The sequence below is a fragment of the Paroedura picta genome, chromosome 4 (genome assembly GCF_049243985.1).
Source record: "Paroedura picta isolate Pp20150507F chromosome 4, Ppicta_v3.0, whole genome shotgun sequence".
NCBI lineage: Eukaryota > Metazoa > Chordata > Lepidosauria > Squamata > Gekkonidae > Paroedura > Paroedura picta.
In genome coordinates, this window is record NC_135372.1 from 62,228,710 (window position 1) to 62,245,335 (window position 16,626).

A 16,626-nucleotide genomic window follows, 5' to 3' on the forward strand; every position below is an offset into this window, starting at 1 on the left:
TGAAGTGTACAGCTCATTCCACTCCTACCTCTACAATCTGATGCTCAGTTCACCAATTTTATGAACAGCTGCAAGCTCTACCTACTTTTACTGATTCATGTTTGCAATAAAGGTTAACTAAATCCTCACTATCCCTTTCTAGAGCCCTGGTGCTCAACAGATTTCATAGCAAAATAACAGTGATTACTTCCATGTTCAAATTCTCAAACAACCTTTCAGTTTTATGAGTGAGCTGTTTCAAGGAAATGTGCTCATGTTCAGGACCCTCCAATACAAAAACTATGACATGAATATTTTTAAAAAGACAAGTTCAGAATAAGCAACTATATCAGAAATACTGCAGCCCCAACCTACACTCAAGCCTGAAATGATGCAGTAAAAGATGTCTATTCTATTAGCAATGAGTAGATCCAATCTTTTTAAAAACAGAACAAAGCTCCCAGAAAGGGTATTTGCCAGCTTCTACCCTGCTGTGCCTCCTCTACCTGCTCCTTAAGAAATAATACAGGAGAATGTGGTGCAGGGAGTTCTGTTTGACTGCTACATGAACCCTGCTGCAAACAGAAAAGTGGTCCATTGAGGGAAGGAGATGGATGCCAATTTCATCTTCCTACTTGAAGCGCCCTAAGCAACACATCTGCCACTGTTCCTGGGGGTCTACCTAACTTTAGAAATGCCTAGGGAAGAGGAAATGCCTAGGGAAGAAAAAGGGGAAGGCGGCAAGGTTCCTTTCAAATAGCTTCATTCTACTTGTAAAAGTTTGGAAATAATGTATCTCACTACATTTGGAGGACAAATAAAGACTAAAAACGCCACAAAAACAAGAGCTCAGGCCTACACTGCTTTTCCTTCTGAAAGTGTTTAACGCTTTACAAATTGAATACACCAACAAAGCTATAGACTTCTGAACACAACCATAGTCATTTAGGACAGTGGTCCCCAACCCCCGGTCTGGGGACTGGTACCGGTCCGTCGCTCCTCCTCATCCTCCTACCCAGCTGCTGTCTCGGGGCTGCCCTGCCACTCTGCCACCGGCTCACCTTTGGTGCTCTCCGGCGGCCGCCATGGCTGGGGCTCCCCCTCAGTGTGGCACTGCACAGCTGCTGCTGGCAGCGCCCCCCAACAAGCGGCGGGAAGTCAGGGGCACTGGTGGGAAAGCAAGTGGAGCAGGAGCTTAGGTGGCGGTGACGACCTTTGGCAAAAGACTACCCCCCCCCCCCCGGGCTCAGTAAAATTGTCAAGCGTTGACCGGTCCCTGGTGATAAAAAGGTGATTTAGGACACCAAATATTAAAATAATCTGTCCAGCAAAAAAACCCAGTAAATCATTTAACAATTTATTGTTTGTGAAGAAGCTTGTCATTATGAAAAGTTCTGTAGAAAACAGCACCTCCTTTCAAGTTAGATTACTCAAAAGTAGACATTTGTTATTAGTGAAAAAGTCCAGTAGAAACAAAATTCTGTAGGAAACACATTCTTGGCACTTAAGTAAAAGCACAAATCGGAACAGAGTCTCTACCATGCAACAGTATTGACAGAAAATCCCACTTCTAATATGTGGTGTTCTTGTCACTTTAGACATTAACATGGAAGACACTGAAACTTGTGTTATATAATGTTAATTGTATATAAATATTGTCTCACCATAGCCAGCAGTTTTTATACAAGCTGGTTGTTCAGTTTAACAGTTCTAAGTAAGTAATAGGCACTTTGCCCTTCTGATTTCCTCTTTCACCCATCAGCCAGTCTGAATCCATGCCAGGAATACTATACACGGTTATCACCTAAAAAAAAAAACACATAGCATGTGATTATTGTGCGATACAAATGGGGGATTTACAAGGATTAAAGGTGTGTGGGTGTCTCATTGTCCTGTTCCCCTCTCCCACCATTTCTTCTTTCCCATATCCTGACAGCCCCCATATGAACTCCTCTGCTTCTTTCCTTCCCACCCACCAGCCAACCTAACTTTTATCTAAACACTGCCTGCGGCGCCGCGGGCGCCTCGGACTAAATAAATCGCTAAGGGGTTTGGGGGCGGGATGTGTCCGTGATGAGGAAGGGTCCGGATTGGACCCTTCCTCTGGACAGACAATTGGAGGGACCAAAGCTTTGCGCCTGCCGATTGGTCCCTCTGATTCCCAGCCCCAGCAACTGCGAGCCATGGCTCGCAGCTGCTCCCGGCCTGATGCGGCGAGAGGCACAAAGCGCCTCTCGCCGCATCAGGCCGCCGCCCGAGGGAGCCCCCGGCAGCTTGACTTGCCCTATATCTACCAGCCTGTCAATTAAAATAATCCTCAAGTGTACTCCCATTATCAGTGGATAAACACCACAGATTGTACTACAACATAAAAGGACTATGGAGCATGGTCTACAGATATGCTCCTTCAGAATGAATTTCCAGACATTTTTATGCTCTTGCACCTTTGCATAGTTGTCCTTACTGTGTGTTTGCTACTAAAGACCGCCTGCTCTGTTTTTATTAGTCATGGCTGAATTTAACAATTTTGCTTCTATAGTTATAGCTCCTTTAAGATGAGTTTAAGATCTAATATTTTATTGGTGGATGCTGCTTTTATTAGTTTTATTGAATGTTTTAATGCTGCTCATTTTTGTATGCTTAACGTTTATTCAACTACTGAGGGTTTTTTAATGAAGTGTGTAGAATATAAATGTTTTAAGCACACTTCAAGAGTGATACAATCATGTGATGACCCTTCTTCCCTTACTACTACAGTCCTGACTGACGGTGCACAGCTTTACTGTAAGGAACAAATGGCTATTTATGTTTATGCCCTTTGGTGTTACCATATTGCAAGCAGTTTGGCTCCCATGTACAATCAGTTCCTGGAATGTTCAGTTTTTACTATGAGCTGCATATTGAAGCAAGAAAAAGCATACCTCATCAGCAAGTAGTGATAATTCACTGCTATTTGCAGCATCATAATCATAAAGCACTCTGGCTTTTCTGCTGCCACTGGCTGATTTCAATTCAACAAAGCTTGAAGATGCAGCAGAATTGGTTATTGAAGACAGCGAAGCTGTAACAGAAGCAGAAGGTGTAGTAGTAGAGCTACTTGGTGCGCAGGTTGAAGATGACTGGTTATGGTTAGCAAGGACTGTAGATGGAAAGCTGTGAAAAACACAAATGTTGGATCAGCTTAGCATATAACATAATTACTATGTTGTAATGAGCCTTCAGTAAGCAGTTTAGCCATGACCCATTCTTACCAGTTACTATTAATCATCTGCCTCGAAACCTAAATAGTATCTAATGCATTTTACCTTCACAAGTGTAATATTAAGAGGAACAAGTTAATTATTAAGCATTATCTAGAATTTAGAAAAACATGTGTCTTTAAAAAATTTTTTTTTAATTTGCAATGTAATATGCTCATTTAAACACCTAAAATATATCCTATGAGAAAAATATGGCTGCACTTCCCTGTCACTGATGCAGAGCGATTGTCTGAGTAGTTACACCATTGTATTTCTACTGTACACCACTTTACTAGCAACTGACACTCTACGTAATATCCACTTTAAGCATGAAGGACTTCTTCGCAGGAAATAAATTCAAGAAGCTGTTTTATGGTCTTCAACAATTATGTATCTCTAGCTTCCATAGTTGCAAAGATAATCCTGACAGGTTTCTATGTGCTGGAGCATTTCTGCAAATGAAAAGAAAGGATCCAGTCATCCCCCACATGCCCTACAAAAATCTAATTTACCCCTCATGCTGTTTTAGGGGGTTCTCTGTACTGCACAAGCAGCATTCTGGATTATAGGAAGATGGGGAGCCACAGAAGATGCACTGAACTGTTGAATATCTCTTTTATGTCTCCTCCTTTAGTAAGCCATTAGGATTGCACTGTGTCAAAAACAATGACTAGTTCACCAAAAGGATGTGCTCCTATATCAGTTCTGAGCAACAGGCATTGCAGAGTCAAGAAGCCAGAAAGGGCTTTAGGTCCTTGTTAACTGACCATTTTTGAGGAATCAAATGTTAATAAAAAATACTGGCCAACTATGATATATAGTACTTACTTCTCCAATATAATGTTTGATAATAGTCTCTGGAGAAGTAACATCTATTTTTAAAATAGAATCCTGTATATCAGTAAACTACCTTGAAATACTCTGTAAAACCACCTTACTCTTTTTTTACCTTGCAACAAAGACTGGAACACAGGCAACGAAGATATGAAGCAGTACTTTTTCTTCAAAGATTTCTTCCCCATATTTTACAAGTTTCAGAATTGGTTAACATTGAAAAATATCAACACCACAAAAACGCATGATTGGCCAATTTATTTGCCAGATTTTATAATGCAGCATAAACTGCAAATTTCCCTTTGAGAAAGATTATGGAGAGCTATTTTGTTGATTATAAATTGTGGAATTTGATTACGATTTGTGAGTTACCTTGGGGCACAAGAAAAGGTGGGGTACAATTCTTTTAATGAATAAATACATATAACACTGTATCCAGTTACTATTTTTAACAATACACAGTCAAACGTTGAAGCTATTCTTAACAATCAATAATAAATTCCTAAAGCATATGATTACCAAAATGCTTTAAAATTCTAGTTAAGTATAAACTTTCCTTCTGTAGATGTCAATCTACAAATGATCAAAAGCAACAGATGCTCATACATGTGCATCCTCTGCTGTAGCCCTCATATTGCTGAACAGCCTACCTAAGGTAGTCAGAAAGGTTCCTATGTAAAACAGAACTGCTCAGGAGAACATTTTTCTAAAGGTAAAAGGACCCTATTATAATGGAATAGTTCAGGATAGTCGAGAAAGGGACTGTGTCTTATACTACTGTGTGTAGTAGGTACTCTTTGCTCTAACTGCACTGTTTTTTACTTATGCAATACCATTTTCTACACTGTATAACATGTCACATCTAATACTTTATGCTTTGTTTCATATTTCCGTAACCATATTTCTATTACATTGCTTATTAGATATTTTACCCTACTGATTACTTTAATTTAGACTGTAATCTGCCTTCATTCTCATTGAGAATGGCTGACTACTGATAGCATAAATAAAGTAAATACAGTGAGCATCTATGGTCAGACATTATAAAATGAAGAGCATTAAAAAACTTGTTTGCTATTGTATACATACATTTAATATTAAATGACTTGCACTTGCTTTGAAAGACTGAACATTCAAGAAAAGACAGTTTTTCTGCTTCATCCTACCTCGTCAAGCCCTAAGCTTAAGAGGTGGAAGCTGAAGAATTTTAAGTTAAGCAAGGCTTGTAGAACAGAATTATTATTTTTGGAAGGTGCTACCCCTGGGAGATTTTGTTCACAAGGTCAGAAGACCCTCACAAACAGTTTGTGGTATAGTGCAGGTTTGCAGCATGACAAATACAAACATTGCTCCTAACAGAAGACTCATTCCACCATGAGGAAAGTACCTTGGGATCTAAGCCTACATTTAAAACAAATCTTCTTACTATATATATAGTAAATTCCAGAGGGAAGTCTGTGCTAGTCTGTGAAAGCAAAGACAAAAGTAACTTTACTGTGATTTCAAGATTAAAGGATTAACTGTGGCATAAATTCCACTGATCTAGATGAATTGGACTCTGAATTATCCACAAAGTTTGTGTCATAATAAATCCGTTAACAACTAAAAGTGCCACACAATTTTGTTGTAGTAGTTTTTATTAATAAAACCTGCCATTTTACTCTTGCAACCCCCTGAGATATTCTCCATGCCTTCTAGAACTAAGCCAGGTGCTAAGATGCAGCTGTCCATTGGAGACATGCATTCAAAGAACATGACTATTGTTTGCTAACATGAAGGAGCACAAGCCTAGCTGGACAGCTGTTCTGCTAAAAAAACAAAGCAGAGTATATTTTACAAAAAAAAGTCTTCTCATTTATTTGCTTATAGCCTTTATAGTCTGCCTTTCTCAAAAGAAGCCTCGAGGTAAAACAATATATTACAGTAAAGCTGAACTACTTACAAATAATAAATAATGTAATATTAAAAGTTAATAAACAGTTGAAGTTAATAGAATATCTATAAAAGCAGATTTAAAACAGACCAATTTACAAAAAAGATCAAGAATTCTGACTTGCATAGTTTCAAAAGGTCGTTATGCTAGTCTGCAGTACTTATTGCCAATGCAGCTTTACTATATGGACAACAGATCTCTGAACAATAATTTAATTAAATTACATATACAAATAGTATAAGTTTGATTGACATAGTATTTTCTACATTCATTATTCAGTCTCTATGCTGCATTCAAAAAGATAATAACTTTTTCAATAATATGTAAATTTTTCCCAGCAAGAGTAACTAAGGGCAATGTTAGACACGAATAATAGAATCAGAGTTGGAAGGGACTTTGAGTCATCGTCCAATCCTCAGCAGAATGCAGGATATTCACAACAACCTGCCCACAATTTCCATGTGTCAGACCCTTAAACATGACCTTAAGTGTTCAGCTGAATGATCTAGTGTCACACCCAAGAGTAAAGCAATTATATCGTGTCCTCTTTAATTACCAAAGAACAGCACATTACTAATGCCCAGGTCTTTTCCAGGTCATAAAATAGTAACATAAGTGTGGCAAATCCAGTGCAGTTAAATTATACTTTTATATCTTTTCTCAAAAATGTATCTTTCAATTCTGTTTGTATTGCATCCATCAAATCAGATATATTTGATGGATGCAATAAAGTAGTTGAGGTAACATTTTGTTCTTCAGTGAGTGAACTGCTGCAAGAACGATGTGTCTGTTTTTGGCATAATGGAATCAACTATTGCTTAAATAATTTTGAGGAGCATTCTCTTGAATATGATAAGAGATGTACTAGAAGAATAAAATACAATGCCCAAATACGTTTAGAACTTTACTTGTGGCAATAGATGCTCATCCATGTACTACATATACTTGGCCCATATAGTAAAGACCACAAGTTTAGTTATATCATAATTAATTTCCAAGTACTTATTTCTACAATAGTCCACAAAGTCTGCAAGTGCACACAAGACATCCAATCTGGCTTGAGAAAAAAATTGTATCACCTGCCTATAATAAAGTATTCATTTCAGAGTTTGGAAAGTGGGAATCAATGTTTTAGAATGGGAATCAGATTTCATAAATACAGATAAAACAGGAACAGAACAAGCCTTACAGTTAGGGATGCCAATCCCCAGGTGGGACCCTCTGGTTTTATAGCTCATCTCCAGATGACAGAGATCAGTTCCCCTGGAGAAAATGGCTGCTTTGGAGCATGGACTCCATAGCATTATATGCCACTGAAGTTCCTCCCCACCCCAAATCCCACCCACTCCTGGCTTCACCCTCAAAGTCGCCAGGTATTTTCCAACCCAGAGCTGGCAACCTGACTTGCTATACACCTCAGATATTGGTATGGTACTGACAGAAAATCTCTGCTGCTTTTACTGGACTGATCAGCAACCTTTGACACACTGGACCATGGTATTATGTTAACATGCTTGGAAGCTGAAACAGATTGTGATTGGATTGGTTACCCTCATTCTTTACAGGCATGATTCAGTAGGCTGCTGTAGGGGACAATTTTTCTACCATGTGGGACATGGCTTGTGGAGTTCCACAAAATTCAGCCTTGCTATTCAATCGTTATGGGATGAATCATTCAATATGTTGAAGAAGAAGAAGAGTTGGTTCTTATATGCTGCTTTTCCCTACCCGAAGGAGGCTCAAAGCGGCTTACAGTCACCTTCCCTTTCCCCACAACACCCTGTGAGGCGGGTGAGGCTGAGAGAGCCCTGATATCACTGCTTGGTCAGAACAGTTTTATCAGTGCCGTGGCAAGCCCAAGGTCACTTAGCTGGTTGCATGTGGGGGAGCGCAGAATCAAACCTGGCATGCCAGATTAGAAGTCCGCACTCCGAACCACTACACCAAACTGTTGATGACACCAAGTTCTATATTTCTTCATGCAAATTGCCTGGTGATTCCCTAGTCTCTCTAAACCAGTGCCTGACTGCTGTGGTTATAGGTAACAAGCTGAAAATGAATCCTGACAAGATGAAGGAAACTGGTAAAACCACAGCCCTCAAGGACATGGAGCTCCCCACATTTGATGAGGTCTATCTGTCTCTCTGACTTGGTTAAGAGCATAGGGATGTTTCTGAATCCAGCTTTATTGCCAAAGAAACAAGCTGTTGAAGTTGCAAAAAAGGGAAGGGGTTATACCAACTTCACTTAGCTTAGAAGATACCCCCCACCTCAATTTGGCTGACATGGCCATGTGGTTCTATGCTACTATTACCTGACGGCTAGACTTATGCAGTTTACATAGATCTGCCTTAAAGACAGCCTAGAAACTCCAGCTGGTACAGATTGCTGGGGACCAAATACTACCAGATGCTAAATGGAATACTCCCATTCTGTAAATACTATAGTGGTCACCATTAAGATCCTGAGCTCAATTCAAGGTTGCCAAGCCTTTAATGGCATTGTACCCACATACCTGCAGGACTGCTCTTGTTATGCTCTACTTTGATAGCCTTGCTAACTGTAGCAAATCCTTCTGAAATATTCACTCTGCAAATAAGTAAAATCAGCAACTATGTATTCGTGCACATTATATGTGGCTCTGACCCTATGGAAAAGTCTTCCAGAGGCCAATAGGAAATCTGCCATGCTTCCATCATTTCACAAAAATTGTAAGACAAAATTGTCCAGGAGGGTATTCTCACAGAGTAGAGCTATGATATAATGAATCAGCTTGGGAAGCGACCTTCTAGAGGGTAATGTATATATATTTTTTCTTCTTCTAATTTTTCAATCCAAACCCCACTAGATATCTTTGTTGTTAGATTCAGATGTTATCATATTTTGTAATGTGCTTGCTGATTGCCTGAATAGTTATACTTGTAATCTGCCTTAAATTGCAACAAGAACAGCAGATTGTATATTTTTAAAATAAATAAAATACGGAGGTGCTCTTCATTGGAGCAGTGAACTTGAACAGTGGTTGAGAAGAGAGACCTTACGTTTAACAGTCTCCAGTGTAGACTTCACAAGTTTCATCCAAAGAAGTTCCCTTGAAACAATCAAAAACCGACTTAAGAACAAGTTAAAAGCTACTAACAGTTGCCCTCGTACTAAATTTCTCTACTAGATATGCTACCACCAGATAGAGTGATCCACTCATTCTTTGCCCAGAACTCTGGTGTCATCCAGCCAACTTTCAATTTTTTACAAAGATGGCTGACAATAGCTTCTCACAGAAAGCCAACTCACTGGCAACAAGGATCCAGCTAACTAATGCCCTCTTTTAAAACAGACACATTATTGCTTTGGCCCACATATTAGGTATACTATCAGAGTTACTGATGAATGAAAATAAAGATAACAAGCATCTAACTCTTAGCAATGGATTCAATTAGCTCACTGAAAAATAGTCACTCGGAGGACTGAAGCATTGAGGTTTCCTAATCTCCTCTGGTAAACTGTTCCACAAAGTAGAAGCTACAGTGGAGATAGTCCAAGCATGGGTTGTAACCAATGCTCCCTCTATTTTTTCCTTCTAATGAGCAGAGCAGTTCACATCCTGAGAAAAATATAACTGCTGTAATCTTTAAAAGGGCAGTGTAGCTCCAGAGTGCTGCTGAGTGGAGCTTCCTGTGTTAATGAGCGGCTGCTCACACACACAGCTTGGAAGGAACACTGGTCATAACATATTATAAAAGTTCAAAGACTCTAATCAGATGGATGGACCTGAACCAGAATACACAGAGTTAGATTATGATGCCTGATTAATATGTTATGTCCACGGCGATTTCCTAAAGCACTTGAGAAATCACAGCAGCAAAACTGTTTAAAGGCTACAGCTTACACACTAATTTCTAATCATTGCATTAACTTGAAAACTTCCCTTAATTGTCTGTCCTCCATGATGTCAGACGCCAGTGGAAGCCATATTTGTCTAAAGCAACAGAACAAAGTTTGAGTTCAGTAGCACCTTTGCTGGTCTTAAAGTTTAATTCTGGGTATAAGCTTTCATGTGCATGCCCACGAACGCTCATACCCAAAACTAAACTTGGTTGGTCTTAAAGGCACCATGGACTCAAAATTGTCCACAAATTGCCTTCATTAGCAGACTGTTCTCATCTTACCAATATTCAGAATCCATTTATGCAAGGAGTTATGCAAAACTAATTACCTTCCAAGTTGTTTCTGAAGATCCAACATATATTGGTAACACTGTGCATAGTAAGTCATCTGAGCTTCTACAAAATCATTCAGACAACGAAGGTGATGGGCCTGCAATGTAGTGAAGGTCAGAGTCAGTACATAAAACACTGTTGTTTAGCACTAATTTGCAACAGTCAAAGGAATTCTTGAAGTGGATTCCAGGTTTCACCTTGACTCAGGATTTCAATGAATTATAACTCTTAAAAAATAGCAAACAGACAAAAAACCCAGTAAGTAATTTTAATTTTAATGTTGGATTGAGAGTTCAGTTTGTAATATTTATTAGTAAAAACATTTAAACTTGTGTTTTTTATAGTTGCTAACTAACTTGTGAACCCAAAATTTGAGAGTGTGGCATATCGCATCCTATCCTATCCTCCAGGACTAGACACCTTCAAAAAAAGTGCACGAGGAGAAAAGCAGTAGCTGCTAGAAGCCACAGCCAAAACAATGCATTGTTTTCCAGCCTCTCTCACTGTTGCCCAGTCAAGATAATATTGAGAACTCTACTTTCACCTAGAGGAAAGACCTGTCCCTTGAGTTAAAACATCCAGCTGATGAATAAACTATAAGCAGAGCATGATGCTTCTCAGCATGTACACATATTTTTTGATTGCTTGCCATGACCCCGAGGCAGCAGAAGAAAGAGGAGCAGACTTTCTAGTGACAGGAAAGGTAAAACGCCAAAATGAGGGTAAGGAGTGCTGAGTCTTAAAATCAACTCTGTAAAAGTGAGATTCATTCTCATCCATGTTATTCAATCTTGTTTCAGAAATTACGTCAAGGAGGATGAGATAATTAAGACATATCACTCTTTCCTATTATTTTACTTGCAATCATCCTTCTAACTGGGATATAGCCACAGCTCAATGCTAAAGCATCAGTTTTTCATGCAAAAGAAGAGTTGGTTTTTATGCCCTGCTTTTCACTCCCTGAAGAAGTCACAAAGTGGCTTACAATTGCCTACCCTTCCTCTCCCCACAACAGATACCCTGTGAGGTAGGTGGGGCTGAAAAAACCATGACAGGACTGCTCTGTGAGAACCAGCATTATCAGAACTGTGACGAGCCCAACTGGCTGAATGTGGAGGACCAGGGAATCAAACCTGGCTTGCCAGATAAGAAGCTGTTGCTCTTAACCACTACACCAGGATAGCCCATGTTCAATCTTTCCAGTTTTAAAAGGGTGAGGGTAGTAAGTGATGTGAAAGATAATTATTGATGTGACTAGCCAAAAAGCCCATTGCACACAAAAATGCAATGGGCGCTAGCAGCCCCCAGGAGTGAGAGTGGGTATGGGGGGGGGGACTACCTTTGCGGCTGGCGATCGGCTGGCGAGTCCTGGTCTTTTGGCTGGAGTCCTGGTCTTTTGCTTGCATATGGAGTACAAACTATATAAAATGCTAGATTCAAGTGGGTAGCCTTGTTGGTTTGAAGCAGCTTTTTATGCAGAACAAAATTTGAGTCCAGTGGCACCTTTAGGACCAACAAAGTTTTATTCAAGCCACAAGCTTTCAAAGGGGACCCCTGGACTCACACTTTGTTCTGTATCAAAAGCAACCGATCTCTATTCAGGCCATCCCTAAATGAGAGCAGAAAACAGAAATAAAGCCAAATTTGAATCCCCAATGGAGATTGAGAGGGGAGGTGGGGGTTTACCAGAGTGTGGATGCGCCTGTGCCCTCGGGGAGAAGGGTTGAACGCTGGGGGCTCTTTTGCTTGCTTTTCATGAAACCTCTCTCTCTCTCTCCCCCCCCCCCACCATTTCTCTTCTCTGGGGAAAAATGTGGAGTTAATTATCATATCTACATGTCAGCTTCAGGAAGGGGATAGCTGGTAAGAGCCTTTTTGGAAAAGGGGGTGGGGGAAAGGAGCTGAGGAAATAAAAGTGCGGGACCAGCCCGCTGGATCACACAACATCGCGCTGCGCTGCTCGGCTGGCTGCTGCGGCTCCCATTCATTGTGCAAGGGCATTGCAGCGCTTGCTCGCTTGGCTGGCTGCTCCGCTGAACTCCTGTGGCCGGAAAGGCCAGCCGGGATTGATTGAATTCCAGATAACGCTGGGCAAAAAGGCTTGATTTCCACCTTTGATTTCCACCAACAATATTTGTGAGGACTCTCTGACCAGCTGGAGGGAATCGCACACTTTCTTCCCTTCTCCTTTTCCACCTGGGGAGGGGGGGAGGAAAACCCACCTCAGTCCCTCATTTAAAGGGCCCACGGCAAATTAGCGACAACAACAAAAGTCTGCAGGGCAGCCAGCCCCTTGCTCCTCCTCCTCCTCTCTCTCTCGGAGCACAAAGATCCCAGCTCGGCCAGCAGCCGGCAGGCAGCCCCGCTCCATTGCCTGGATTTTCCTCCGCTCCGAGCCACCGCTTGGGCCTTTCTCCCCGCGAGAATTACAAAGACAACAAAGCGATTGCTCCTGAGAGCAAGAATGGGGGCAGCCCTGCCCTGAACAACAACCCGACCAAAAGCATCAGCAACAAAGTGTTGCTTATTTGCCTCGATGTCTTCTGCGTTTTCATGGGTGAGATTTTAAACCGGCCGGCTCCCCCTCCCTCAGTCCAATCCACTCTCCTTGGATGCCGCGTTTTGGTTGTTTTAAATGCCAGCCTTTGGCGTCCCGCAAACTTCTCCTCTCTCCACAGTCTCCTCCTGCCCAAAGTAACCAGTCTCGCCCTCCTCCGGCCCCGCGCCTCCAAACTTTGGCTGCTCTCGCACGCTCTCTTTTCCTGCTTTTGCTAAACTGTGCGACGAAGACTGACCTTCTCGAGGCAATCCGTTTTCCAAGGACTCCTCTGAACCTGCCTTTGTTGGGCAAGCGCCAGTTTTTGCCTGCTCTGCGTGCGACTGCCGGCATGTTGCTGGGGCTGGGAATCGGAGGGGCCAATCGGCAGGCGCTTCGCGCCTGCCGATTGTTCCCTCCGATTGTCTGTCTTGAGGAAGGGTCCAATCCGGACCCTTCCTCATCACGGACACATCCCGCCTTAGGACCCCTTAACGCTTTATTTAGTCCGTGGTGCCCGTGGCGCCACGGGCGGTTTAAAGATGTGAAAGATTAATCCTTTTTGGAGGCTGCCTCTAGTGATAGTAGACAATACTGCCCATGACAGACCTCAGACAAGCCACAAAATCTTAGATGCTAAAATTAAATGCCTGACTGATACATTCAAAAGAATCTCATATCCAGAATTTCATTCTGGAAGAGGATGCTAACCTGGCCTGAGTTACTTGAGACCTGGGAGGATAAACTAGATAGAATTAACTTATCCCAAGATTCTCAGTACAGCATTACTGTAAATGATGGAAAGCAAGCCCATTTCCCTCCTTCACATGCAGGATTTTCTCTCTGTTTTTCCATCATTTCTAGCTGAGCATCCCCTTTTATCTATTTTCTTCTTATTTGAAGGTTTACAGTTGTCCCACCCTGTCAAACTACTATATTTTTATGCAGGCTAAACCTAGCAATTGAGGGAAGAGACAAGATAAACTATACTTCTGAAAATGACACACAAGAGGCTTTTGAAAATTCAAAACAAAATTCAAAAACAAAAACAAAATTTTATTCAATGTAAAGGGGGGAAGGTCAGGCGCAATCAGGAGTAAAATGTTTGAAGTGAATCAATAATAACTCTGAGGTAACTAAACTCCAATTAATATGTTTCCAGCAAGTGAGAGTATTAAGCTTTTCACCAAGTCTTAGAATCATTGAGATGAGGCTTTGGTTTCAGTGTCTTGTTAGACATACAAGTATACATCTTGAGCTTAACTGACCAGGTTTCAGAAGGCAGGGATATAATACCAAGTACCAAAATTCCTTCTTTAAACAAACCAAGGATCACTCCTCTTTTTGGAGCAGTCTCCCTTCTCAACTGGACAGGGAATTACTCTTCTGAAGTAGAAGATCTCTCCTTCTCTTTATTGCCCAAATGGGGTCTTCAGCAATCCTTTCATTCCTCCTCAACAACCTCTGCAGTCTTCAGTCAGTACTAAACAATTCTCTTCAGCAGTCAGTTCCCAACTCTTTCATCTCAACTGAGACTATCCAATGAAATCTGTTTCAGCAGTCTGTCATTCAAAGGCTCTCTGATTCTGAGGCATTAACCCTTCACAGTCCATCATCTTTATATAGCACTTAGGAGTTTTCAAAGCACATTTGATCACAGCAGCACTACTGTGCTCTGTAGGTATTTCATCCCCCTTGGCAGGTTTCCTGTCCAGCAGAGCTCTAGCTTTAAGTTTTTGTATCTGATACTGAGCATGCAGAAGACTCCACCATTCCTGTTACAGTTACCTATGGTCCTGTAACATCCATCCTACTGTAATGCATTACACATTTCAAACAGCCTTTTAACTGCTTGGAATCTTCAACTAGTTTACTATCCCATACACCCATTTAAAGCCCTAAGCAAGTGGGGATAAACAGAGCTTGAGGGACTTGACAATTTTTAAATTCTGCATCCAAGGCCCATCATCAGGTGTTAGAAACCAGTCAGACCACATCAGGGCTGTTCCAGCAGTTGTGACCCATTTATGTAATACCTTCCCCAGAGAAATCTGTGTGGATTATTTTTATTTCGGAACCAGGTTAAGCCGTTATAGTATTCAGAACTTTTAAGAAGGATTTCTATGATTTTATTTAACTTTATCTGATCTCTATCTTGCTGTGGTTACTATATGCAGTCCATAGTCAGAGCTGTATTTCTTTGTGAGGATATTTTTAAAATTAGATCATAAACAGACTTTTGGGGTTTTCTAAAAATAAAAAATAAGATTTGATCTTTGTATCAGAAATTACCATTTAAGAATACAACTTTTTTGTAGACACTATACTTTGTTGGATGGGTTTAGATCAGGGGTAGTCAAACTGCGGCCCTCCAGATGTCCATGGACTACAATTCCCAGGAGCCCTTGCCAGCATTCGCCAGCGAATGCTGGCAAGGGCTCCTGGGAATTGTAGTCCATGGACATCTGGAGGGCCACAGTTTGACTACCCCTGGTTTAGATAGTAAGATGATGGCACCTTTGCTTCTACAACTCTTCTCTTTAACATCAAAACCAAATACCCTAAAATGAGTTGTGTATAACAAAATACCTTATGAGTTGGATAAAAGCTACCTAGGTGTTAGCACAGTACTTCTAAAAACCTTCTAAAAAGTGTAGGACTACCAATATCATTATAGTAGTATTGGTGCTGATGGGAAGATGTGGGGTTTTACAGTAGGAAACACTTTCATTTCACGTAATATGGTTTCCAGTTCGGGAGTTTCAAGTCAGTAATACAAGTACACAAGGGAAACTGGGACATATAAGCCAAATACAGGAGAGATGGGATACAACTGTTTTAATGAATCAAGAAATATATATAAACTATATTTTACAAACAATCAAAAGTCAGTTTATTCCTTTAAGGCCATCCACAGTATGGGCCCAGCATACCTTAGGGACTGCCTCTCTGCCTATGTCTCCCACAGAGCGCTTTGCTCTTCAAACACCACTGTTGGTAGTCCCTGGCCTCAAGTTAGTATGCCTAGCCCCTACTTGGTAGAAAAAGCTCCTGGAGGAGATCCAAGCCCTGACAAAAGTGATGTAGTTCTATAGGGCTTGCAAGACAAAGGTCTTCCGCCAAGCTTTTGGTTGAGTCCAGTGATCTAGTAACATCCAACAGACCCCCCTTTAAAAGACACTGCCATGTTTACATCAGTATGGCAACAGACTTATTCAAAGGGATGACACTAGAAATACTAGCTGCAACTGAGATGATGTTGGTGTTGGTTAAAGGTGGTTTTAAAGAGTTTAATGTATTATTTTAATTGTGTATTGTTTTATTGATGTTCTACACTGCCCTGAGCCGGTATACCAGGAGGGTGGTATATAAATGGAATAAATAAAAAAATATTCAGTACTCACGTGTGTACTGCTGATGCCTTCCAGAAGCAGTCTAGTAATTTCGGCTTGCCTGTCAAACTCACTTTGGGCTATCCTGACTTCCTGTTCAGACTGTAAGACACATAACAAAGTTTAACAGAAAGCTGAAAAGCAATTATGCTGCATGTGGGCAAAACACTCCAGTTTCACTATATCTATTAAACAGTTTCAATATACCTCAATTATTTCAGTGGGACTTTTGCTAGACTAGACTACAGTATTTGACTAAATATATATAAAACTACAGGAAACCTCATAGATCTATTATTACAGAAAGATATTAGAGGATCTGCATGCTGTAGTACTTCATGGTGGTACAAAACACAGCTGCTGCACTCTGTCTCCCACACTTGAGTGTTGAATCCTGTTAAGAATCTAAAAATTGGCATTAAGAAAGTGATCTGGAATCAAAAGAAATCTAAGCCACATCACACAACAGAAGTACATCAGCAGAAGGAATCTGCCA

General features: G+C 40.9%; 1 protein-coding gene across 7 annotated transcripts in view; it reads right to left on the reverse strand.

Annotated features, from left to right (window-relative positions):
* Nucleotides 1-1,323: 1,323 nt before the first annotated feature.
* The window catches only part of SH3GLB1 (SH3 domain containing GRB2 like, endophilin B1), a 28,335-nt gene continuing 13,032 nt past the window's right edge, over nt 1,324-16,626 (reverse strand). For all 7 annotated transcript variants that reach the window (XM_077333102.1, XM_077333100.1, XM_077333101.1 and 4 more), the window contains 4 exons: nt 16,143-16,232; nt 10,199-10,299; nt 2,901-3,132; nt 1,324-1,783 (listed from right to left, as the gene is read on the reverse strand). In XM_077333102.1, coding sequence (XP_077189217.1) covers nt 1,676-1,783; nt 2,901-3,132; nt 10,199-10,299; nt 16,143-16,232 — 531 coding nt within the window. In that variant the 3' untranslated portion in view covers nt 1,324-1,675. The remainder of the gene's footprint in view (nt 1,784-2,900; nt 3,133-10,198; nt 10,300-16,142; nt 16,233-16,626) is intronic.